The sequence below is a fragment of the Acomys russatus genome, chromosome 30 (genome assembly GCF_903995435.1).
Source record: "Acomys russatus chromosome 30, mAcoRus1.1, whole genome shotgun sequence".
Classification (NCBI taxonomy): domain Eukaryota; kingdom Metazoa; phylum Chordata; class Mammalia; order Rodentia; family Muridae; genus Acomys; species Acomys russatus.
The window spans coordinates 4,666,534-4,692,033 of record NC_067166.1 but is presented as its reverse complement, the minus strand read 5'-3'; the positions used below and the strand labels follow the sequence as shown (position 1 = coordinate 4,692,033).

The window sequence follows — 25,500 nt, the reverse complement described above, 5'->3', positions numbered from 1 at the left end:
CATAGTAGACTGAACCTCTCGCTTCTCGGTTTTCCTCTCCTAGCAGGGATCTGACCAAGTCAAGTGCTCTCCTCCAGAGACTGCAGAATAACTTCAGCCACCTTTCACAACCCTAGCCAAGTTGATGATTTTCTCAGGCCATAAATGCTCGTGTGCTGGGATCTGGGATGTAGATGTGCTGCTCTCTTGTTTCTCAACTTCCAGGTGCAGACACCATCACCCTTAAGTCGTGCGTCGTTTCTGTTTTGTGTGGCCAGCTGCACTGACCTTACCTGGTCTGCTTGTATCCCAGTCAGATACAGGAGTGGGTTCTTTGCCTTGGTGTACTGAGGAATGTGGATGGTTACCACTGCCATGCTTACTGGAGCACTTCCGGTTGTTACCTGTGTAGAGAGTAACACGTGACACTAATGCTGCCACAAAAAACGCCATCTGTGACGCCATCAGTGATGAGGGGAATCAAGGGTATCCTTGTGCCTTCGGGGAGGAACTGAACCTCACTAAAGATCAGCTTTTCACCTAAAAATTAAAGGTCATCAAACACTGAGTGGCCATGCCCTCCCATGCTATCTGTTCCCACTGGTGGGGATTAAGTTAACAGTGTGGAAAATACTTGGTACCATGGTTGATACTTAACACTGTCAACAGTGTTACTTTTCTTTTACTGTGAATTCATTAAAAGTCCCATAAGAACATGTGGGTTTTTAATTTTTTTAATTTTTATTTTTTGTCATTAAAGACATGAAGCTAAACTGCAGAGCTGACACTGTTTGTGGGTGGAACTGCTCAGACAATGCGCAGGAGGCAGGGGAATACATCATGCTTTTCTAAATCAGCTGCTCTTTCGTCACTTAACCCCGCCCACCCCCTTAGCTATACTCTGTGGCCCAGACTGGCTCTAAACTCACAGCAATCTCACTCCCAGCTGCTTCCCAGGCTCCGGGATGACAGGCGTTTCTCTGTGAATTTCTCTGAATAACTGATTCCAATCTTTAGATTAATAGTGACTTACTTATAGATACAGCCATGCTGTATTGAACTGACTCAAAGCATTTTTAGATTCTGCTTAGTATAAGTGCACAAAAGCCCTATTTGTAGCATGCTGGTGAACTTTTCAAACAGGTCTGGTCTCCAAGCATATGGTAGTGAAATGGACACCCACCCACAGGAATGGCATTGTGATGACACCTTGTTGGTTACTTGTATTTGCTTTGGAAAATGTATCATTTCCCTGTTACCCAGGACACACAGCTAAAGATAAACCCTTCCACTTATCTGCCATCTACCGCAGACTTCTCAAAGGGAGGCACCGAAGCGAGCAGCATCTGCAGCGCTGCCTTGTGTGCTTGTCAGAGGCGCACACTTCAGGCTCACCACAGACCTGCTGAGTAAGAAACTGGGGCTTGAGGCTCAGCCGAGTGTGTGTGTTAACACGCCCTCCCCAAGGGACTGCACACCCAAGACTGACAGCCACTGGGGCACTGCAGGTTGATTTTCTTCTCCTCTTAGACTCCTTTATGGCTTTCCTCCTCTTCCGGGTTTGCCATGCTTATGACAAGCTTACCAACCTTGAGGGAGAAGATGAATTTAGGACCAACATCTTCAACACTGTTTACGACGGAAGGAGTATTCTCATCCGAAGAGATTTCATAGAAATTGATGCTAGTGGATCTGTTGGGTGACATCAGTGAGGCCAGTTATTTGGTTTTGATGTTTTTCTTGAAGCATAATATTTATTTCACTTAAGTGTCTTCTAGCTTGGGTTACCATCAGAACAGCTCTTTTTTAACATATGAAAACACCAAATGGTTAGTCTACCTCCACGTCAACTTTTTAAGATTCTACATGAGTGAATATGAGAAGCTGTCTTTCTGCCTGACTGGTGTCTGGGGAGGGTAGACATGGCAACGCCACTTAGCCCTGGCATTAGTGGTATGCATGCAGTATAGATACGCCTTGAGCCCATAAAATATAGAATTATTAATTGTTATCATAATATAAAGGTTAAAAATACTGAAAGCTAAAAATAGTAAATACCATATAAATAATCATAATACAAAAGTTTTAAAAAGCACTAAAATTACTTGAATAACTTTCTTCCAAATCACACCCCTCCACTGTCTTTCTGAAGAAAGTCTGTGTGTTGATCAGTTGTCAAGTGTCTAGCATAGGTGTAACAGTCTTATTTCAGGACTGACAGTTGCACTAGTCTCCAGTCCATGGCTACATTGGCAAGTGTGGTGAACAGGTAGACACGCCCCAGCTTTGGTGGCTGGATTGGCCCTGTAAGCCAAGATGTTTCTGTTGCTGTCACTGTCACCCAGTGATGGGGCCCAGCTACCCCAGCTCCTACAGTGCTCATTACTAGATGCCTTTGAAACAGGGTGTGGATTCATTGCATTAATCTTTCTCCGCTTTAGACCCATTCTAACAGTTGGCAGTGAATTGAGATTTGATCCAAGTTGTTACCACCATTGCAGAACCACTTTCAACATCCACAGATTTTATTGTGAGATCCTGACCACATGATTTCGGATTCCTGATCAATGCCTGCAAGCACAGTAACGCCCAGGCCAGAGGACTCCTCAGGGGACTGTTGCGCTGTGTGGAGTACTCAGGCGCTGATAGCCAGAGCAGGATTCTGAAAAGCATTATGCATTCTCTCCCCCCCCCCCGCCCCCGCCACGCCATATATTCCCAGGGGACAATTTGTCTAAATTATAGGATGTTTGGCTGATTTCCTGAGGAATGGACTGGACGTCTAGTGAGACAATGGTTTCTATCTTCTAGGCGGCCCCTCTCCATCTCTCTCTTTCTGCCCTCATCTTTCTCCCACTTTTATAGAAAGCTCTTCCAACTTTTCAAGAGGGAAATCTGTCACAAGGAGAGCTGAGTGTAAGTGGTATTTGTCAAGGCTTTATATGTATTCGAGGAAGCAGTGATGTGTCAGCCTCGTGTGGAAAATGGGAAAACTGACTAAGGCTTAAAACATAGAACCCAGCTATGTGCGCATGAGTTACTCTCTTTGCTTTCCAGATGTTTATATAAGCCCCTGCACGGAGCCAACTCCTAAATTGATTGATACAGTCTGCTTTTTGTATCTTAAGGAGATGTGACACTTTTCCACTTTTTACATTAGTTTTCCATACATTTCTTAATGGTTACAGTAATAGCCATCTAAATTTAGGAAGATCCAGTTAAGATAATTCTGTATTTGTTATGTGCATAGAACATAGCTGCGCATTTATCCAGTATTACGGTGGTTGCTAAGGACATGCTGGTTAGGTAGTACTTTCCTCAAAAGTTTACAAAAGGCCAAGCTTTTTCGAGTATTGTGTTTGATGGTTACACAAAGAAGATGTGAAACAACCAAATATCTAATTAATACTGGAGTGCCTGCGTGAGTTATCAGTTATCCAGAGATAGAATGACAAGTATATCCTGATATGAAAACCACATAACTGGAGGAAAGAGGGTTTTAGCATTCCCTTGGAGCAAGGAAACTGTGTGAGCACGTGTGTGTGTCTGTCTGTCTGTCTCTGTGTGTGTGTGTGTGTCTGTGTGTGTGTGTGTGTGTCTGTCTGTCTCTGTGTGTGTGTCTGTATGTGTCTGTGTGTGTGTGTCTGTATGTGTCTGTGTGTGTGTGTGTCTGTGTGTGTCTGTGTGTGTGTGTGTCTGTCTCTGTGTGTGTGTGTGTGTCTGTCTGTGAGTGTGTGTGTGTGTGTGTCTGTATGTGTCTGTGTGTGTGTGTCTGTATGTGTCTGTGTGTGTGTGTGTCTGTGTGTGTCTGTGTGTGTGTGTGTGTGTCTGTCTCTGTGTGTGTGTGTGTGTCTGTCTGTGAGTGTGTGTGTGTGTGTGTCTGTATGTGTCTGTGTGTGTGTCTATATAACCTTGTGGATAAATGAATGTGAACTGGTTGGACAGAAGATATTCTAGAATAGTCTTGTTAGTCATCTGTTGGGACTGTCACCAAGGTAGTAGAAAATGCTAACCTCACTTTTCATTTCGTGTCTTACTGTAATGTTTGTATTCCCCAAATACATATAGCTAATGCTTTTTTTTTTTTTTAAGCCTGTGGGAAACTATCTGGGTGTAGGTTCAGATGTCACTACTTTAAAAATTCTCCATAATGAAGCTTTGATTAAATGGCTTAACACTTTAAATACATACTATAGACTCAAAAACTAGAATGCATTAGAATAAAAATTACAATCACAATAATACATAGATAAGATGTCAGGAAAAGTAAAGTCACATTTTAATCCTCAATGTATTCCATGTTAACATACTTGAAAACACATAGACTTTCACGTATTGGCTCCACACATCACAGTAGCTTTCTCATCAATGACTTATTTTAGCAAGGAGGTATTTTTGGAAACTGCAGTTACTGATACACTTCTCAGAGCTGGACAACGTGGGCTACGCTTTGTTTCTACTTGTGCCTTTCTGACTCACTTGATGCAGACATGCTGTTTTTATGTTTGCTCATGTGTCTCAAGCTTCAAACAGGATGGCATGCGTCCCTTTGCATTTTTGTTTTATGATTTATTGCATGAGCTGAATGCTCTATGGTGTTGTAGGGGTCTCTGGCTCAGTTCTGAGCTAAGGTGGGATCTGCCTATAGCACCTTTAGGATTTGTATGCTACTCGTTGCCCAAGACACCTGCTCATTGGAAGAATTCAAGCTAATTGGTGTTTACTAGTAACATTTTAACCACTGTCCTCTGGTTGACCTGTGTTTGGAAGGCAAGAAAAAGAAGTAAAGCCTTTTTTTCATGGATGGCCTCCTTTGGAAAATCCCTCATTTCCTCCTGGTCGGAAGAAAACTATCACCAGTCATTTCTGGGGTTTTCCGTTAAGGAGCTAGACTTAGTCTAGTTTCCGTGTCAGTGTATTCTGCCCATGCCTCCATTTTATATTTGTGCCCCTTCTACATCTGAGACATAGTGCTAGGGACTTCCATTCTAAGCACAGGTATATTGCTTGGCATCCATGATTCATAATATAAGGGGGTCATGAGAAGTGCTGGCAGGTCTCAAGGCCCCCAAGGGTATGTTTCAATGACTTAGGATAGATTTTATTTTATTTTATTTTATTGATAGATCACAAAGCCTCTTACCAGCTTCAGGGGAGTTAACCTATGACATGTGACAAAAACACTTTTTCCCTCTGCCATTCTGAGTCAAAGTGTTGCTAGGCATCAACTTGCCTAGTTGACTAGTGGGAAATAAATTCATGTGCTAAGACTGAGCAGATAGAATACTGTAGTCATGAGCTAAGTGGGGTATGTACTAGGGTGCTGTCCGTGGTAAAAAGCTACCCAGCCACGCAGCCGGCTTCACCTACCTGGTTAGGTGCAGCTCAGCATCGTACAGGAGAGGGACCTTGAGACTTACTGAATTGTCTGCTTTGTTTGTTTCTTGGCTCTCACTATTGAAACAAATATTAGGCATTACTTAAAGAGGAATCTCATAAAAAGCTACCGGCTACCAGCTTATGATTTCAATGCATCTTACCTGAAGGCTTGGAAGTTGATGGATGCCTGATTCTGGAGGTTTTGAAGATTAAAGTCGAAGCTAATGGTAAATGTCACCTACACACAACATTAAAAATCCATCAGTCCGTGATGCACTGTACCGGAAAAAAACAAAATGTTCCCCAGCAAGGTGACCCGTTCTCATGTAATTCTGAATTGTACGGCTCTAAATTTTGTTTGCAGACTATATCTGCCCACCTCGCTTTAGCTGGCTTGACTGAGAGCCAGAGCTTAACTTCTGCTGGACACATAATGCCATCCAGCTAGAGTTGTCAGAATTGTCAAGCTTTGAGCTGATGTGAAATTACTTACGACACTTTGACCAATATCGGTCAGCCTACTCACACACATACCAGATTGTATGTGCACTTGGAAAAGGGAACTTAGAGGGAATCCCACCTCTGCTAACAATTTAAAGCTGGTAACCTCAGTGAGGTAGTCCCGCCCAGTGAGGTAACCCCGCCCAGTGAGGCAACCCCGCCCAGTGAGGTAGTCCCGCCCAGTGAGGCAACCCCGCCCAGTGAGGTAACCCAGCCCAGTATGTGGCTGGTTGTTTGGAGATGTCTGTTAAATAACGATGTCCAGGGAGAACAGTGCTTTCACGTATGAAGGGTTTGGACAGGAGGATGCACACTGTACCTGCTGCTCACTCTTTAAGGCAGGGTATCCCACGTCGCAGGTAACAGATTTCTGTGACGAACCAACCTGGCATGTCACTTCAGTTCCATCGACCTGAACCAAAGAAACAACAAATAGGTGTGTGTGTGTGTGTGTGTGTGTGTGTGTGTGTGTGTGTGTGTGTGTGTGTGTGTGTGTACCCACACTGAAAGGTGTACAAGGACATCTTAACAGTGATATTGCCTTTGATTTAAATATTTGATTGCTCTCAAAGACTTGAGAAGTTTGTAGTAGTATCCAAATGGTTAGCACACTGTTCTTATTGCCAACCCTAAAGAAACACTCAAGAAGCCAAAGGATTGGAAATGTGCACTAAGATGGAAATCAACTTTCATATTTCAAAAGCACAAATCTCTTTAACATAATATTCAGAAGCCTTATCTTAATAATACATTCTCCTTAATATTTTTGAAATGCATATTTTCAAAGGAAGAAAAATACATGTTGGTGTTTGCAATATTTATATCTATCTATTATCTATCTATCTATCATCTATCTATCTATCTATCATCTATCTATCTATCTATCATCTATCATCTATCATCTATCTATCTGAGACAGGGTTTCCCTATGTAGCCCTGGCTATCCTGGAACTCACTCTGAAAACCAGGCTGACCTGGAACTCAGAGATCTGCCTGCCTCTGCCTCCCAGGTGCTAGCATTAAAGGTGAGTGCCACCACTGCACAGCAGCATTTGTATTTAAAATATCTAACAGATTTAGCCAGTTTTTCTCAGTTCATTTTGTCTTTAATGTAGGAGGTGTTTTGTGGCATGAGCCATTTAAACATGAGGTCAGTATAAGTTTGGAATTCTAAATCTATAAAGTTCATATTAATTTGAAATAGGAAGACATTTTTTATGTGTTTTAATGAAATAGTCTACTTGGAAAATAGGTTTTCCCGATTTTCTTTTTCTTTCTTTTTTTTTCCCTTTCTCTTCATACCTTGAGAGGAGAGGAATTAGGGCTGTCGGTTAAAGTGTTTAGTGATCTCTGGTTTAGTGATCAGGTCCACTTGATAGAATGGCTTTGCAAGAATGTATCATCCTGGCTGTGGCAGCAATAGCATCTGCAGATCTGAGACTAAGCTGTGGGGCCCAGAATGCCACTGAGCAAGTGCACCGCATCTGTCTAGCACCAGGACAGGCGCCTCCTCACACAGATGGCTGGAAAAGTTATGAGCTGCCGCAGCCAAGGCCTAGAGTAAAGGAAAAAGTGACCCTTGCTGCAAGCACAGCCGCCCTAGATTCGGAGCCAGGCTGTGTTCTCAGGAGGCTTAACTAACTGGAAGCCTCGGGGTAGGACTGAGCATGCCCTGGGTCAACTCCGGTTTTTCAGACAACTTGGAGGACAGGGAGGCCTGAGTACTAGAGAAAGCAATTTTCAAGGGTGGGTAGTGGGTCGGCAGGGGCTGGGGATGAGGGGATGTAGGCGTGGGTGGGAGAGGTGATGTGTGAGAGGGGTTAGGGGTGTGTGTGTGTGTGTTTGGGGGGCGGGGCGTGTCCTCACATACCGGCATGGAGAAAGAAGCAAAAAACAAGTTCTCAGAAAACTCAGCCTGGACAGCACTGTTGTATGCACTTTCCCCTTTGTTTTTCAGCATAACTGAGAACGTTAACCTTTTGTTTTGGTTGCTGACAATAAAAGGTTGGTTTCTGTTAAAAAAAAAAAAAACAAGAAAAGAGAGAAAGATAAACTCACTGATGTTAAAGCCACCCCACTATTCAGAGACTTCATTGATTCAAGAAATTCTTTGCATTTGCTCGAAGATGACTTAATAATAAAAGACTTTCTTCACAGTAAAATGATGCTGGCAAGGAAGCAGCAGCTGCTGGATCTCATCCCTTGTAGCTTCTACTGGCACTGCAGGGAGAGAATGCCCCGCCTCCAGCAGCTTTGTATTCCTCGCTGCTTGGCTTAGGTGAATGGCGGAGATTGAAATTCAGTTTTAAAACGTCTTAAACTATATTCTGGATACCTCCTCTTTAGAAAAGAAAGTTAAATTGCCGTGTCGAATGGAGAGCTGCCATGTGCCCTCTGTCTCTACAGTTTACACAGAAATGTAAAGTTGAACATACTGAGTGTCCGGCAGCTGTTGGACATCAAGGGTCAGGTCAGAGATGCAAATTCCATCACTGCCACACTCCTTGTGGAAAGGGACCTACAACAGAGGACAAAGCACCATCATCATCCTGGGTGCTCTTAGGTGAAAACAAAGTGTGAGAGATTACGTACAGTATTATCCCCCTTTACATAAAGGCCAAAGCTATGGGAGGCCAAGCCAAGTGTCCAGAGCTTGTCCATGCTTAATATAATCACACACACACACACACACACACACACACACACACACACACACACAAAAACAGAAATTAGACATAATCAAGAGAGACAACTTCTGAAGCACTTGATTTTTTTTTGAAAAATGGGTAGCGAGCACAAGCAATTTGGCAGGTTTTATTTTTGTTGTTTATGTCTTCAGATGCATTTGTTGGACACCTGTGGTGGCTTGGTACCACTCTTGAGGCCAGAAATGGAGTGGTGATGAAGACATCTCTGCTTTGTGGGATTAATCAGCCAGTGTGCTGTGAGAGTCATTGCACTGAGGTGCTGCCTCCTTAACACCTTTAATGCCACAGCAATGACTGAAGCTCTTAGCCAGGCCCCATTTGGGGAGGGTAAGCCACACTCACGCTGAAGACTCTGACAGTGTCCGAGTAGGCTTCAAGGGCAGGGCTAGTGCCAGGGTTCTCCAAGCTGATGTCCACACGCAGATCCAAAGGGTTGACAACATCAGAGGGCTTCTAAATATGGGAGGAGGGGCAGGGAGGGGTGATTGATATTACTTAGCCATAGTAACTTGAAAACAAAGCCCACACATGTGTTTGTGATTATTAGGGCCATCAGTTACAGAGACTCTTGTCCCAGTTCTGCTGTTAGCCCCAAATCTCAGAAATGTAAGGTGACTCAACTACAGTAGAGATCTGAAGCAGCAATTCCTACTGGGACGGTGAATAATCTCATTGTTTACACGCACGTAATTATAAATATTTAGATGATATGTCCAGTTCTCATACTCAACAGAGTCCCATGTCATTGCCCAGCTCGTGGGTGGCCTGGCTTCTCAGTCCTAGCATCGTGCCCCCTTCATCCCATGGAAATCTGTAATTCCATGGGTAATCGGATCCCTGAGTACAGTCAGGAGAGATGGAAGCCGAGTTTCTTCCCTGCGTCTTCTCCTGTTTCCCCTCCCTTCCTGTCTCCTCTCCAATTTCTCAATCCTTTGTCTCCACTTCCCACTCCCACCCCGTGTGTGTGTGTGTGTGTGTGTGTGTGTGTGTGTGTGAGAGAGAGAGAGAGAGAGAGAGAGAGAGAGAGAGAGAGAGAGGAGAGGGAGAGAGAGAGAGAGATGCAGGGGGATCTTCAACAACAACAAAAAGAAACCCCAGGTGTTCACAAACAAGAAATCCTATTGACCAATAAGTAAAACAGCAGAACTGATTTCAATGCATCAAAAAATTCAAGGAAAATGTTTAGTGCTCTGTTAGCACAGTGTGTGTGTGAGTCTGTGTGTCTCTGTGTGTGTTATGTTTGTGTGTATCTGTGTGTCTGTCGTGTGTAACTGTGTGTGTCTCTGTGTGTGTATCTATGTCTGTGTGTGTGTCTGAGTGCTTGTGTATGTGTCTGTTGTGCATGCATATATGGCCAGGATTCCACTGAAGTGCCATCTCCTATCAGGTATTATTACACACTTGCTAAGAGGGTTCATGATGTTCTATATAACTTAAAAGAAGTTTCTAGCTGGAAAAGTTTCTCCCAAGAAGCATTTTTCCTACATTAAAGATTTTTTTAAATCTATGCAAACGCTAGCAATTCTGGCCTAATATTAGAACATACTCTCTATACCACTACTTACTATACCGTTTTCCACCTAGTGCGGCAGTTCCCAACCTGTGGGTGACAATTCCTTTAGTGGGGTCACATATCAGATATCCTGAATATCAGTTTTTCACACTACAACTCATAACAGTAGCAAATTACAGTTACCAAGTAGCAATAAAATAAATTTATGTATATATACATATTATGTATATACAATATATATACATATTGTGTGTGTGTGTGTGTGTGTGTGTGTGTGTGTGTGTGTGTATATATATATGGAACTGTATTAAAGGGTTTCAGCATCAGGAAGGTTGAGAACCGCTGACGTAATGTAAGTGCAATCCTAGACACCACAATTAAGGTTTTCATTTTTAGTAGCTTAGAATGAGTACAGCTTTTACCTGACGGAAAGCATGTCAAAATGAAATTGTCAATGGTAAGTTCACCCTGCTAGTCATTTAAGAAAACCGTCTTTCATTTTAAAAATATTTATTTAATTAATCTATTTATTTTATTTAGTGTGTGTTTGTGGTGTGTATGTAATGTTTGTGTGTGTATGCTTGCCCATGCACATGCATGTGTGTGTACATGTGTATGGAGGCCAGAGGAGGAAATCAGGTTTTCTGCTTCATCACATTATATGTATCATATTATATATATATTAATATATATTTTCTCCCTTGAGGCAGGGTCTCTCGACGATCCTGGAGTTAGGCTGGCAGCCAGCAAGGCACAGACAACTCCTTGTTCCCTATGTTCACAGCGCTGGGTTACAGGCACACACACAGCCACACTTGGCTCACTCACATAGATGCTGGAGATTTGAACTCAGGCCCTAACGCTTACACAGCAGGTGCTTTCACCTGCTCAGCCATCCCTCTAGCCCCTAGGCTTTGTTTTCTTTAACAACCTTTTAGCCTCTTGGTAAAATGTGGTGTCACTAACACATGTAGGATCAGAATGGGACTGTAAGTGTTAGCATGGAAGAAACGAGCTTCTTTTTCAGGGCTAGACAAGAAATGCAGTCATTAGAAAGACAAGCATTTTCTAAGCCAGGTGTGGTGGCGCACACCTTTAATCCCAGCACTCGGGAGGCAGAGGCAGGTGGATCTCTGTGAGTTCAAGACCAGCCTGGTCTATAAAGTGAGTCTAAGACAGCTAAGGCTAACACAGAGAAACCCTGTCTCAAAAAAACAAAACAAAACAAAACAAAACAAAAAACATAGGAAAGAAAGAAAGACAAACATATTCTAACATGACTTCAATCTTAGACTTTGTCCTGCCCTCTTTAGTCTTTTAAAAGAAAGGGGGTGGAGACCGCGAGGCCTCACCTGCACGTCGATTTGGTGCTCAGAACACTTCTGCACTTTGTTTACAACCATAGTCTTCTGCAGGAACCGTTCACCGTTTTCTCTAAATGTCCCCCTGGAGGTTACTCTTGATGAATATCCATCTGCATCAAGTGTCATGTTAAACAGGATGGCTGTGATAAAAATTGCAGAGAAATATGTCAGGTGAGCTCTGACAGAAGAAAGCAGCCTGGCTCCACTGTGTCTTACCAGACAACGCCCCTGAGATCAAAGAGACACAGAAACTATCTTTACATTGGTGGCTTATGTGCAGAGAAGTGTGCGGTGTTTGTAGTTTCATGGTATTTGGTCTAAGTAACTGTGAATACAAAGAAAAAAGAAGGAGGAGGGAAGGAGAAGGAGGGGGGGAGAGAGAGAGAGAGAGAGAGACAGACAGACAGACAGACAGACAGACAGACAGACAGAGGAACGTGGCTTGTAGCTGTGAAAAACAACAGCTATTGGGCTTGCCCCCAGAAATCTACTAAATAAACTTGGACAAACTGATCCATTCCTGCATGTTAGCCCCTCTATAATGTGGGGCACATACTTGGGGAGCACACAGGGAAGAGTTGTTGTACGGAATACTTCCAGGTGAACACACCCTCATATGCTACCAACTCTACCATAAGCCTGGACCACTGGACACTCAGATGCTATTTTTGAGATAACAAAACTAGATTACATGAGACCGCATACTTGGCATGAGCTCACCCAGCTGGGACAAAGTTGGAAATAAAATCTGAGTCATTTTGAAATGAGAGGTTATGTTCTTTCTACCCCCCACTCCATTACAAGGACTAACTGTCACTATAACGATTGTGTGTGATCGTCTGAGATAGCATGTCCTGTGCCTGACATATGCTAGATGCGTAGGTGGGGAAGGACAGGCAATGTTGCAGCACCAACATTTGAGTCAGACATCTGTAGGCTGAGCAGTAATTCCACAGTTTGTGTCCCCCTTGACTTGGAGCACTTTACCTGACTTCTTTGAACCTGTGTTTCTTTAGCAGGCAGAAGTTATTACTATCAACTCAGAGGAGTGGATGAAAACCTACCGTGTGACAGCAACTAAAGTCTAACTAATCAGACTGGCTGCCTTTACAAAAGCCCATTGGCCACACAGAACGTCAGAGTACTCCCTGCTGTTTGCAGCAGCTCCCTTATTGGCAATTACTTTGTCAGATTTATTCAGTATTACAAAGTTGAGTATACTTCTGAGGACAATATATTGGAATCTTTAATGTATCTATTAAAGAAACTGGAATTTCCGTGCCTCAGTGATTTAATGAGACCAATAAACATGTCGAAAACATGAAAAAATTAAATAGCCAGACTAAAAATAAATGATAGAAACAGACAAAGAGGTAACCAATAGTGGGGGGCTCGGTAGCCGTGAGCTGCATGAAGTTAGTACACATCTCATTTTTTTTTTTCAAGTAGCTTGGTGAAATAGAAAGTTTCATAGATTGTATAGTTTTAAAGATGGGACCTATTTCTTAAGTGCTGTCATTGTCAAGCAATGAAGTGAAAAATTATGACCAGCCAGCTCATCAGCATAGACCTGAGCACGGTGGGAGAGAGTCAAAGGGAAATATTCCAAATGGCAAGAAAGGCCCCAAATCCTCACCATCCAGTCAGTGTGAGGAGGATTCTCTGCAAGTACAGGGTTTCCTGTGTGCCAACAGACCGTATGGACATCCAAAATGTGAAAGATGCGTAAGGCATATTCCTGCTTCAGGGCCAAGATAGCTGTGCAGCCAGCCACGTCTGCCAGAGAACACATTCTCCATTTTAATCTTTTAAGCAGACTAAAAATCTTTATATGGCGGTGGGGTGGATGTGTGCACCAAGCCAGGTCTTTGAGGCACGACATTCAAAGGTGGGTCTATATTTGAACACCTGAAGGTAGGAAAACCTGGAAACTGTTCCAGCTGTGAACCTCACTGTAGCTTTGTCTCCATGCCTCTGCCTTTCTTGGTATGAATCATGACAAACACTGAACTGACTGTTTTCAGCCTTTAAGTTAATTTGCTTGCAATTAAGTACCCCTAGGTCCTAGGCACCTGTGCTCTCTCCCATCTGATGGGACACACTCAGGCTTGTACTATAGAAATGGTAAAACCATGGGTACAAACTGTGTATTCCTTTCTATTTTTCTTCTTCCTTTAGAACAGGAATAATCCTCGGTGCCTTCACTGAGCACACCCATGTAGGCAATGGCATGGACAGTAGGTGACACACTCACTTAAGAACTCTCCACAGCTCTTAATCTCTGTGTGCTGAGGATCTACAGGAGGGCCCTCTGGGTAAGAGAGGCTCAAAGGCAGAGCCCATGATCATAGCCCAGGGAGTATAATGTTCTCTAGCAAACACCCCCACCTAGACCTGGGCAAGGACGCTCTAAATACACCTCCTGTGCCCAATGGGCTACTCCTAGGTACTGAATGTGTGTCCAGTAAAGGTCCTCATTTCTTCCAGTCTGCAGACCAAACTCCCTAGCTAAAGCTATGGAGACAAACCCAATGCTGCCCAGGTTATTTCAGCTCTACCTACCCACTTGATTGTTTTGCCCCGAGGGTCTAAACTTTGCTCTGAAGCAGAGTTTGAGGATCATCTTTGCATCCTTGTTGAGCAAAGTGATTTTTTCCGGAGTGAATGAAGCTTCTATGGCCACATCAGCAATGCTTTGTGACCTGAAAAAACACAAGTGGAAACATATGCACGTTATTGTTCAGCATACATATGAACTTTACATTGATGACCTAGGGACGGTGTTGTTGAATTTTCCTCTCCATTGTCTTAGATCTTGAGAGCAGTATTTCGTATTTGAAAGCAAAAGATGGCAGCAGGGGTCAATAGATTTTTGGTTGGTAACTGTAGCCCACAGAATGATCCTGTCTGTCTGTCTGTCTGTCAGTCTGTCTGTCTGTCTGTCTATCTGTCCATCTATTTAATCTATCTATCATCTATTATCTATCTATCTATCTATCTATCTATCTATCTATCTATCTATCTATCATCTATCTATCTCTATCCCCACCTTAATAGCACTTTAACTGACATAGACTAGAAGCCTGAAACCTCTTTGCAAATGAAATGTTAAGTCGTGTCCCCAGTGTTAAGTCATGTCTTCCCAACTGGGTTCAGTCTTACTTTCACTTCTTGAAATGGAGAGAGAGAGAGAGAGAGAGAGAGAGAGAGAGAGAGAGAGAGAGAGAGAGAGAGAGAGACCTCTCCATGATTGGCATCAATTGTCCATGATGGTGGCAACTAGCATGATGGCAGAATATGGCTGAGGAGTTCATCACAGGGTACCAGCATTTTCTACTCTGCTGCAGCCCTTTGTATACCTGAGCCACAGTCTTATTTGCTCCCTCAAACACTGGTGTAAATAGAACAGATACTAGTTCCATTTTATTAATGAAAATATCTGAGGCCCAGGTACTTGGAGGCTTACCACTTCCCTGGGTACTTGTCAGTGAGGAACTGGAACCTGCACTATCCGCTCTTCCTTTAGTAGAATTTGAACTTCCCCACAGCGACTCCTGTGTAACCACCCTCTATTTATAAGGCAGCAAGCTATGATTGATAACTGGTTCCACCATTTTGAAAAGTACCACAAATATGTCCAGAAACCATTTCTTTTTATCCTCAGGTATCACTGGGAAGACTACCTCAACAGTTACTATGAATCTGTGGTTTCTCTTAATAGGCAACCCTGACATGCCTAATAAGAAATGTAACACACTTCCAGGTTTATAACCTAATATGCTGTGTGAATTTTAGGACAACTATTTGAGAGATTGAGCATTAATTCTAATATAGGTGACACTGACTTGCATGTTTTGTAAATTTATTACACATTATTCTCAGAGTTATCCAGAAAGGACAGTTCAGCACTTTGTAGGAATGCGCATGGAATATTAGCTTAGCTTGAGTGTTCAGCTCAGCACATTTATTTGATCCCATATGTGCTGAATTTTCTAAAGAATCAAATCTTCCTTTTTGAAACAGAAGCTTGGCCACATCACTGACTAAAAGATGTCATAGTGTAGTAAGTGCAGACGCACAGCGTGGGAAACTCGTGGAGAGGCTCACTCAGTGCAGCTTACTGCCAGCTCTGTGTTTTCATACATTATTTTCGATGAAGCCATCTAACTATGAAAACACTCCAAGCTTGCCTTTCTTGAATTGTTTTAACTAACTTTACTCAGTAAATGTATTTGCTAGTTTCCCACACAATTCAGATGTGTACAGAGTAGCATCAAACTTAGAAGTCACAACACGTCAGTAGACTCTGTTTCTGTTCCTGCTATGTCTGGACAGTTAAGACGTATATTTTCAACAGAGAACATTGAATGCATCAGTATTCCTGATGGAACAATCAAGTTCTTTTCAATTCCAGGATCTCACTAGATCATACACGTGTGTGTGTGTGTGTGTGTGTGTGTGTGTGTGTGTGTGTGTGTGTAGCTGCACATTTATGTGTTCCCCTGCATCCTGATGCCAGTGGTCAACCTTGCGTGCTATTCTTCAGATTCCCTGTTGATTGAGACATGGTCTCTCCTCCACTGGAACTTGATAACTAGTGCAGGCTAGCTGGCTAGGGAGCTACAGGCTTGATAACTAGTGCAGGCGTGTAGTCTAGCTGGCTAGGGAGCTACAGGCTTGATAACTAGTGTAGGCTAGCTGGCTAGGGAGCTACAGGTTTGATAACTAGTGTAGGAGTGTAGTCTAGCTGGCTAGTGACCTACAGGCGTTCTCTCTGCCTAACCACCACTGGGGTTCTATGCCCATGCCACCATGCCTGGCTTTTTGTTTGCTTGTTTGTTTATTTAAATGGCCTCACTATACAGCTATGGCTGACCTGAAGCACTCTGTGTAAACCAGCCTGGCCTCTATCTCAGAGACCCACCTCTGTTGGCTTCCCAAGTGCTGGGGTTGAAGGCAGGAGCTACGTCACTTGGCTATGTCTGGCTTTGAACACGGGCTCTGGGGATTGAACCCAGGTCCTCGTGCTTGCACACCAGACTCATTAGCCAACGTATCTACCTTTCCAGGCCCTTTTCATACCTCGCTTTTAAACGCTTGAACCATATTTCCTCTGAATTCTTTCTAGTTCCCTCCTCTTTTACATCTGTGCAGGGGAGTGAAGAGGTCAGAGAAGCCAGAATAATGGTTCTTTTGTTCATGACTTAACGATTTTAAAGTATGTGTTTTATGCACGTAAGAAGTTTCACTTTATGTCCTATAAGTGTGTGTTCTCGTAAGGTTTCCTGACTGGAAGATGAAATGAAGATATAAGAAGATAACAATCAGAAATATGTGAGGTGTCATTCCAAGCTCTTTGTCTTTTCTTCACACTAAATCTTTTCACATAAGGAGAAAAAAAAAATAACCCATGACTCTAATGATAAGGAAATCCCCCCTCCCATATACATGTCAGGAAAACCACGAATAGTTCTTCCTTTGTGCAAATGATGATAAATACATTTCCTAAGGTCTTATATAATACATTGGCATGACACATATTACACAATAAAGCCATTTTAATTTGCTGGTCTGAGCCCTGTACTTACTGACTCACCAGAGTTGAACCACTTGCCCCAAAGCACCAATGGATACATCAGTGATGGAATCCCCATTTAAGTCTCCATGGCCGTCTAGGGACCGTCCAAAGAACTGCAGATGGCTCCTGAAGGCCCCATCGGAGCCAAGGATTTTCTGAAAGAGCAGATTTAAAATAAAGTTATAGTCCACCCAGCAGAGTTGCAGAATGACAGCCTTTATCTTGCCCCTTGTATTCTCTATGTGGTCTTTTTTTTCAGGTTGTCTGGTTCAGGAATTTGTGCTGTTTTCTGCCAGCACATTTTTATCTCATCTATGTGGGTTTCTTTTCTTTTCTTTTTTTTTTTTATTACATGCCTCTTTATCACAAACCATGACAAAGTGCTGAGAAATCTGTGGGCAGAGACTGAGCTGAGACAAGTTCAGGTCTTGATTCCTATCATAGTCAACTTTCCTCAGGACTGACATAAAGTTGCCTATTAGTGAGAAATCCTTCACCATCCTTAACCATCCTTCAGTCATCTGATACCCTCTTGAGTTTTATGTTCTTATGTTTGACCCTTGGCATTTGTATAGATGATAATCTATAACACTGCAACTTTTCTCTTTTCATACTCTCTCTATTGGAATAGAAGGTCAACAAAAAGCAGAGCTTTGCCTGTTCTGTACAGAATGTTTTGTGCAGCATTCCCAGAGCTAGAGGAGTGTTTGACATGTAGTCAAGCTTTGCTCAATGCTTTCTGGTGGAAAGAACATGGTGTGCATAGGGATGATGCTGTCTAGCTCTGGCATTCACGTGCACAGCACATCATCACATTGCTCCTGGGTTACCTGGGAATACTTGGTGCGAATGGTCCTCTGGTGGCCGTTGTAGATGTACACAGCACCAGAGTTCTCGTTCTCCACAGGTGAGCCAACGATCACGTCATTAAAGCCATCCATGTTGACGTCGGAAAGGCTCGCAATTGCTGAGCCAAAGCGAGCATTTCCAGTGCCTTTGGGTCCTTCAAGAAACTGATGCTGATCCAGGATGCCCTTGCAAATGGGAAAGGAGCCATTACAGCAAGACTCTCAGCATGATGTGTGCCATTGACACACAAACCAACTATGTCCAGACAGGATTTCAAAGTAGAAAAAGTAGATAGGGTTTTAATCTTAGAATCATTGACTCTCTCTGTGTGTTGAGAGGTATAAATTAGAATTTCATAAAGCAAAGTCACAAGATATCTGCTCCTAAGCCAAGAGTAAATGAGTCCATAGTTCTCTTTGCTGTACCTGAAAAACCTACGTGAAATACCCAACCCCCCGCCTCCACTTTCTCTCGCTATTAGGATCATCGCCTCTTTCCAAACCTGTAAATTAAAAACTTTTTGGTGGGAATCTAATATCATGACTGAAGTGAAGATAGATACAAAATACAATGTAACACGATAATCTAGAACTTCCTTAAAAATTGCTGAGCAGTGATGACATAAACAATAACCAGGTAAGAGGCAGAAAACGAAGTCGCTAGTGTTCTCACAGCAACAAGAGAAAAGACGTTTCCTCATAAAACACAGTTTTTCCTTTAGGTTTTGTGCTCAAGTATGGAAATATTTAACGGCTTTCCAAGAAAGCAAAATGCCTCAAGCAGGAAACGGGTCAGTGTTGATTCTTCTTTCTAATTCATAGTAATTGCATGGAGATTACTTTTTAGTGAGTTAGAGAAAGCATTAAGAGGGTTGCTGGGCCTGGAGAGTTGGCCCAGAGGTTAAGAGCACTTTCACTCTTGCAGTGGACTTGGCTTCACTTCCCAGCACTCACATGGTGGCTCACAAGCATTGCCACCTCCGGTTATAGGGGATCCAACACCCTTTTCTGATCTCTTTGATCATGTGGTAAATAAACATGCACGCAGGCAAAGCAGTCATACATGCAAAAAACAAGTCAACCAGAACAAAATTTAAAAAGCCATTTTCATGATCAATAATTAATGATATTTCAGACTATTTTGCAAACATGAAATACTAAAGAAAGAGGAGATTTAAAAAAATCATTCAAGAAGGGGCTATTCCCTTTCTTTGCATATGATTTACATTGTTCACATAGAATTAAAAGTATTTTAACTGCTTGTGTCAGTTTTTACATTAATATATAGTAAGCACCAAACACAAACTGTCCTAAGAACTAAATGGAGCTTTCCGTGCCTTACCTTCTCTTCACCCTTCCCCTGTCTGCTTTTCCCTGTCAGCCACAGTCTTTCATTTGCTTTTCTTCCTGTCCTCACTGAACGCCAGATTCCTGCTGAAATGGATTTTGGGTTCCGACTGGCTACAAGTTGGAAAGGCTGGGCCATCTCTCTTTGAGTCAGCTCAGTTTTATGGGAAGCGTCTGAAATTCCAGGAGTTGGAAGGGCACCTTCGTGTGACACTAAACACTGGAATTTTCTGACAAACCAGTGGAGAAAGCACTGTGGGTCATCTGGGAGTTGTTGCTGTTGTTGTGACAACTGTTTTCACTGTGAGGTGAAAAGGTCGCATCACCCAGTGACTATTATCACTTCACAGAAATGTCACAAATGGACTAATATTTATCTGTACGTGTATGCCAAAAAAATCATTTGTGCTTATAATAGCTTCATTTGCATAGGGACATATATCCAAAGACCTCTTGTGGAAAATGGGACACATTATATATTAAGCTCCATGCCTTTTAATGTACTTTTAAAAAAATATAATGATGGTGACGCCTTGAATTTGATTAAACATATGACACACTATGTGCGAAAATTGGCTATTACTCCAGAAAAAATAAGTGTCCTTCAAATTTCATATTAACTTCTTTATCAGTGCCAGAGTCACTTAAGCTGCTTGCTGAATGTGTAGTTTTACCTTTGTGATTGGGAACAGGTAGACTTTTCCCTCTTCTTTCTTGAGGTCGTTCATGTATGTGGGAGCACCTACCAAGAGCACGTCTGTAATGGTGTCCTTATCCACATCGACTGCACACAGCACGCTCCCAAAATAGGAGCCAAGCTGGAGTATCAAAGCAAAGTCATCAGGAGTTACATCATCACATGCGTATCCTAACACGTACGGCTCTAGGTACTTCTGATGCCAGTGAGCCAGAGGCCACATTCAGAAGAAGAACCCTTCATAGCTGTGTGAGCTGTGACTTAGAGGAAGACAGGAGGGAATAGGGCCAGCCGAGGAAAACAAATAGCCACGTTACCATGAAAACCAAACCAAAACAAAATATAATAATAAAGGCACCTCATTAGCATGTAGGGAGGGCGTAGAGAAAAGGATCAGCTGAATAGGATCTTACGGACAAAAGGAGCTTTCTAGGCGAAGAGAGAGATGAGTGCTGTAATACCAGGGTCATGGTCCAGCACAGGTGATGTTCCAGGTAAGAAAGATGAGAGCATTAGGTAGATAATAAAGCAAAATTGTAAGGGCTGGCACCTGAATGGCATCCCATCCAGCAATGCTCAGTGAGTGCCTGTGTGAACATCTCTTAAGGATTTAAAATTTAATAAGGGATTTCCTCCACAACACTCGTTGTTTTTCTCTCAAAATAGAAATACTATTCTTTTAAACTACAAAAAAAATGAGGCAAAAGCATGATTTGCTAGCTAGATTGGAGCTAGTGTGTGGTCTCCTTTCTCTTAGAAAACCAATGTCAGTAGCAGGATCAGGCTTAAGCCCAAAGAACCTTCTGTTGTTAGGGTTTAAAACAGACATGAGGAAATTCAGATGACACGGAGGAGTCACTCAGTAAATACCGGTCTCCACTTTACCCACTGCGCTCTCCCCTTGACCCAGTTACCCATAAAATTAATTAAGTTATCCATAAAATCGAACTGATTGCTTAGTAATGATATGTACCTGGTCCCCTCTGTGAGACTGCAGCACTGTCACTTCGCCATCCTTGTTAACACTGAACAGCACGATCTGGCCAGTATAATTTGCCCGAGGCGCACCGGCAACAAAGTGGACACCCCTTTCCGTAGAAACCGTAGCCACAGAATAACCTACGAGAGAAGCACTTTGTGCGTCACTACATCAGACATCACTAACTCTCTCAGCCAGAGAGGGCGTTCGGAGGGCGCAGAGATGCTCAGAAGTCTTGGTGTTAGCCGCCATGACTCCTCGAGCTCCTGAGATGAACTGTCCTTTGTAGCTCTAGATAGCATAGACAGGACTTCAACTTACAAAGCCGTCTCTTGACACCTCAGGGGCAGATCGGGTGCTGGGGGAAACAGTGAACAAGAAGCTGCCCCCGAACGCCAATGAAGAACATCCTGGTCCTCACAGTGGACCGCTCAGTACCTGGCTCTTGTGCTTAACCTTTATGTAGAAATCTGTCTTGCCATTGGACTGCTTTTCAGCCAGTGTTATGTGTCTACCAGTGATGGGGGAGTTTTGTTGTTCGGTTTTCTTTCTTTAGTTAAACAGGGCTGGAAATAGGAGGCCCTATAGGTGCCCAGTGAGAGTAATTACTTATGACTTATTGGAGTTACTGAAGTCAACTGATGTTGTTATTAACCTTCTCAATGGAGGAAAGCTAAGTGTGGGATCTGGATAAAAATAAGATTCTAAAAACTTAAAAAAAAAAGCCATCAATTGGTTCTGGTTTGTTCTTTTTGGCTACTTATAAGCCTCGCTATATGTTAATTTTAATTGTCAACTTGACACAACATATGAGATACAACAACATGAGACTCTGGGAACAGAGTCTCAGTGAGGGGTTGTCTAGATTAAGTGTGCCCCCGGACATATACCTGTGAGGAATTAGGTTGAGGATATTAATTTAGTAATTAAAGTGGGAAGCCTTTCCCACTGTGGGTGGCACCACTCCTTAGTCAGGGGGTCCTGAACTAGAAAGTGTAGAGAGAGTGAGCTGAGAGAAAGCATGCATCCAGGAAATCATTTCTCTCTGCTCCTGGCTATGTGCATATAATGTGAACAGCTGCGTCAAGTTCCTCCGAGTCCCTGTGTGATTTCCTCACAGTGATGGACCATGACCCAGAATTGTGAGCCCAATAAACCCTTTCTCCTTTAGGTCACCTTTGTCAGTGTAACTTATCACAGCAACAGGAAACAGAACAAAGACACTGGCTCTCAGCCATTGTTTAATGAGTGAATAAATGGAAATGAAATGGTGTGCTGTCTCGTGGAAAGGACACGGGCCCTGGAGTTACGGAGGGCTACGTGAGAGTTCTGGGTTTGCCGCTTGCTAAGTTGTTGAAGTTGATAAACGTTACTAAGGGAACTGGCTCTCAACGGGATTTGGAAGGATCAGCATAGCTAGAATACAAGCCCCCATAGCAGGGACTTACCATGCAAGTGACAGCACAAACAAACAGAAACCCCTAAGGACTTTGAAACAATAGAAGTCCACTACTCATTGAATTGCCTTTTAGACCACATGAGCTTAAGAGACACCTACAGTGAACTGTGTGTAGAACCCAGCTTTCCTTACTTATGGGCTGAGGCCTGACTGGCAGAGGTAACAGCTGTGCCTTACGAACAAGTTAACTAGAGGGCAGTTTACAAGCTGAGCTGACCTGAGAGATTAAAGGAAAAGAACCCGAGTGGTCTGTGCCAACCGTTGCTGTGCCTCACCTAAAAACGAACTGTGATTTCTATCCTGCAGAACCTGGTCAAAGGCTTGTTTGGGAAATATCACATGCTGCTCATGAGCTGTCTTCTGGACAACAGTTCCGCTCCAGTCAAAAGCTCCTACTGCACCTAGCATCAGAATACCCTGAAACAATTGAAAAAAGTGAAGATTAAGACAAGACACCTTTAATGCAAACAAAATTGGATCAGTCAAAACATTGAAACAAACTATCAAAAATTAAGGAAATTTGCATAGTAAACTAAGTACACACACACACACACACACACACACACACACACACACACACACACGTCCTGTTGCTCATGACTCTTTTGGGGTCAAACATCCCTTCCACAGGGGTCATCTAAGACCATCCTGCAAATCAGATATTTACATTACGATCCATATCAATAGCATAATTACAGCTATGATGTAGCAACAAAGGCAATTTTATGGTTGGGGAGTCACCACAACATGAGGAACTGTATTTAAAGAAAGGGTTGCAGCACTGGCAAGGTTGAGAGCCACTGAGCCGTGCTGTCTTTGAAGAACTTCTTATAATGTGTCATGTAGAACCCTTAGCAATAGTGCGGGGTGGGTGCGTAGTCATCTTCAGTTCAAAGGCACGCCTTTGCAAGTGCTGAGCCTCTCAGAGCTTATAGAGGAATCCAATGAGAGCTTCTCCTCCCAACTACTTCTAGGAAAGGCTCATGATGAATACAAGATACACTGAGTCAATAGAAAGTTCTAGCCTCAGGAGGAAGGAGGTGCTGCTGTTCCCTAGCCTGTCATGGGAGACCTTCTTCTGACCAGGGGCGTGTTCACCTCTCTTCTTTGTATGTTTGTTTGGATGTGCATGCTTGTGCACACAGGAGCTAAAGGAAGACATGAGGTGCACTGCTCTGTCACGCTCCTCCGCCTTAGTTCCTTGACACGGGAGTCTCTCACCGAAGCAGAGGTGGAAGCCTGCAACCTCCAGTGACCCTCCTGCTGGGATCAAAGTTACATGGGTAACCATGGGCCCCTTCGCGCACTGTGGGTGCTGGGATCTGAACCCCCCCCCCCCCCCCCCCCCCGCTCTTATGCCTGTGCAGCAAGCTCTCTTACCCACTGGGTTACTGTTTTAGCCCCACAGTCCCTCATTGTTTTCTTCGGTCCCTTGCATAAGCCTCAGTGGGGAAGGGGAGGGCCAAGCAGTGCAGGGCTTTCAGCATTGTTCAAACTCAATCTAAGTATCAAAGGCTGCAAGTCCTTAGAAACACAGGCTTGGGCAGAATGAGAGATGGCATTTAAAGTTTTTTTCCCCCAGGGATGAGGAAACAAGGGTATGATGTGGGGTTAAAAATACAAATAAGGGAAAAACAGCCTACTTTGATGAGAAAACAAAACAAAACATTTGGGAATTTAAGCATAATACAAGCACAGATTCTAAGCTGGGGATACGAATGGATTCCAGGGAATGGACAGTAGACTCACGGCATTGTGTGAGAACATTTCAGTAATATTGTGCTTATTTATTTACCTTTTTCCTATGGGAAGGGTTTCTAACCTGTCAACATCTCTAAGGGTTGCTGAATCAGTAAAGAGAGTCTTTATTCTAGACCAGTGGTTCTCAACCTGTGGGTCGCAAGCCCCTTGTTGGTTGAACGACCTTTGCACGGGGATGGCTTATCAGATATCATGCATATCAGATTCGTAACAGTAGCAACATTACAGTTGTGACGTAGCAAAAGAAATGATTTTATGGTTGTGGTCATAGCGTCAAGAGGAGCCGTGTTAAAAGGCCACAGTGTTCGGGAGGTTGAGAAGCCCTGCCCTAGATAGAATACGAGCTGTTATTGACCCTTTGACCTGTTTATCACAGACCCTCTGATTTCAAATCAATTCCTAAGTATTTCTCAGAATCGGGTATTGTTTGTCCTTTGTCCTCCCATGTCCTGGGCAAAGTCAGGGTTCAGACCTAGAGGTTGTTTCTGAGGACCCCGCAATGGACTGACTCCCAAAGTTACAAAGACTGGACTCCGGCACCCCCTCAGATTTCACAAATCCCCTGTTTTCAAAAATTCAGTGTCTTTGAAAAAAAAAAAAGGCTCTTTGAAAAAAACAATACCATGTTAATGTACACTGTGACTGTGTCAAGAGTAGAAAGGGCTTGTTTCTCTGACAAACTTTTCAGGTAGGTTAGTTGATGGCCACAAAATTTTATAAGGCTGATGCCTGGAATTAGTATGTTGTTGTTGCTTTAGGGAACTCAAAGCCTTTGCTGTAATTGATGTTTTTATATTTTTCTTTGATATAGGGAAGGGAGAATTTAATTGCGCTTTTTTTTTTTTTTTTTTTTTTTTTTTTTTTTTTTACAGCTTAGTGACTTGGCTCAGGAATCTGAATCATTGCTCACGAGATGGCTATTTTTCCTACTTTATGTCTAAGCGATTGTGTATGTGGGTGTTCTGGAAAGTGACAGCATTGGCTTAAACTTATCTGATGTACACACATTTTGAGGAGAGTAATCTGCGCTGAATCCTACTTGTGCCATTTCCATCTGGAAGTTGTCCCCTCCTTGAACAGTGCCTGTAAAATATCATTTTCAAAAATTACCTATTGTCATCAATTTAAAAATCAAAATTTCAAACACAGACACACACATGCTTGTATGTGCATTTACACACACAGAGGACCTCGGTTCAATTCCTAGCACTCAACATCCTTTTCTGGTGTCCAAGGGCACTGGGCACAAAAGTAGTACACAAACATGCATACAGATCACACACACACACACACACACACACACACACACACACACACACACACACACTCACACACATTTTTAATGTCAATATACAACTATAGCCTGGATTATTTTAGAAAGAACAAA

At 42.9% G+C, this 25,500-nt stretch overlaps 1 protein-coding gene across 1 annotated transcript in view; it reads right to left on the bottom strand.

Moving 5' to 3' along the window:
* Itga2 (integrin subunit alpha 2) overlaps nucleotides 1-25,500 on the bottom strand; it is a 95,308-nt gene that overhangs the window by 13,325 nt on the left and 56,483 nt on the right. The window contains exons 10-25 of the mRNA XM_051172366.1: nucleotides 25,120-25,196; nucleotides 22,628-22,769; nucleotides 20,888-21,033; nucleotides 19,892-20,035; nucleotides 17,853-18,056; nucleotides 17,041-17,177; nucleotides 14,007-14,146; nucleotides 11,433-11,584; nucleotides 8,910-9,020; nucleotides 8,295-8,377; nucleotides 7,730-7,871; nucleotides 6,179-6,271; nucleotides 5,520-5,596; nucleotides 5,350-5,433; nucleotides 1,569-1,671; nucleotides 273-383 (exon numbers count right to left, since the gene is read on the bottom strand). Coding sequence (XP_051028323.1) covers nucleotides 273-383; nucleotides 1,569-1,671; nucleotides 5,350-5,433; nucleotides 5,520-5,596; nucleotides 6,179-6,271; nucleotides 7,730-7,871; nucleotides 8,295-8,377; nucleotides 8,910-9,020; nucleotides 11,433-11,584; nucleotides 14,007-14,146; nucleotides 17,041-17,177; nucleotides 17,853-18,056; nucleotides 19,892-20,035; nucleotides 20,888-21,033; nucleotides 22,628-22,769; nucleotides 25,120-25,196 — 1,946 coding nt within the window. The remainder of the gene's footprint in view (nucleotides 1-272; nucleotides 384-1,568; nucleotides 1,672-5,349; nucleotides 5,434-5,519; nucleotides 5,597-6,178; nucleotides 6,272-7,729; nucleotides 7,872-8,294; nucleotides 8,378-8,909; nucleotides 9,021-11,432; nucleotides 11,585-14,006; nucleotides 14,147-17,040; nucleotides 17,178-17,852; nucleotides 18,057-19,891; nucleotides 20,036-20,887; nucleotides 21,034-22,627; nucleotides 22,770-25,119; nucleotides 25,197-25,500) is intronic.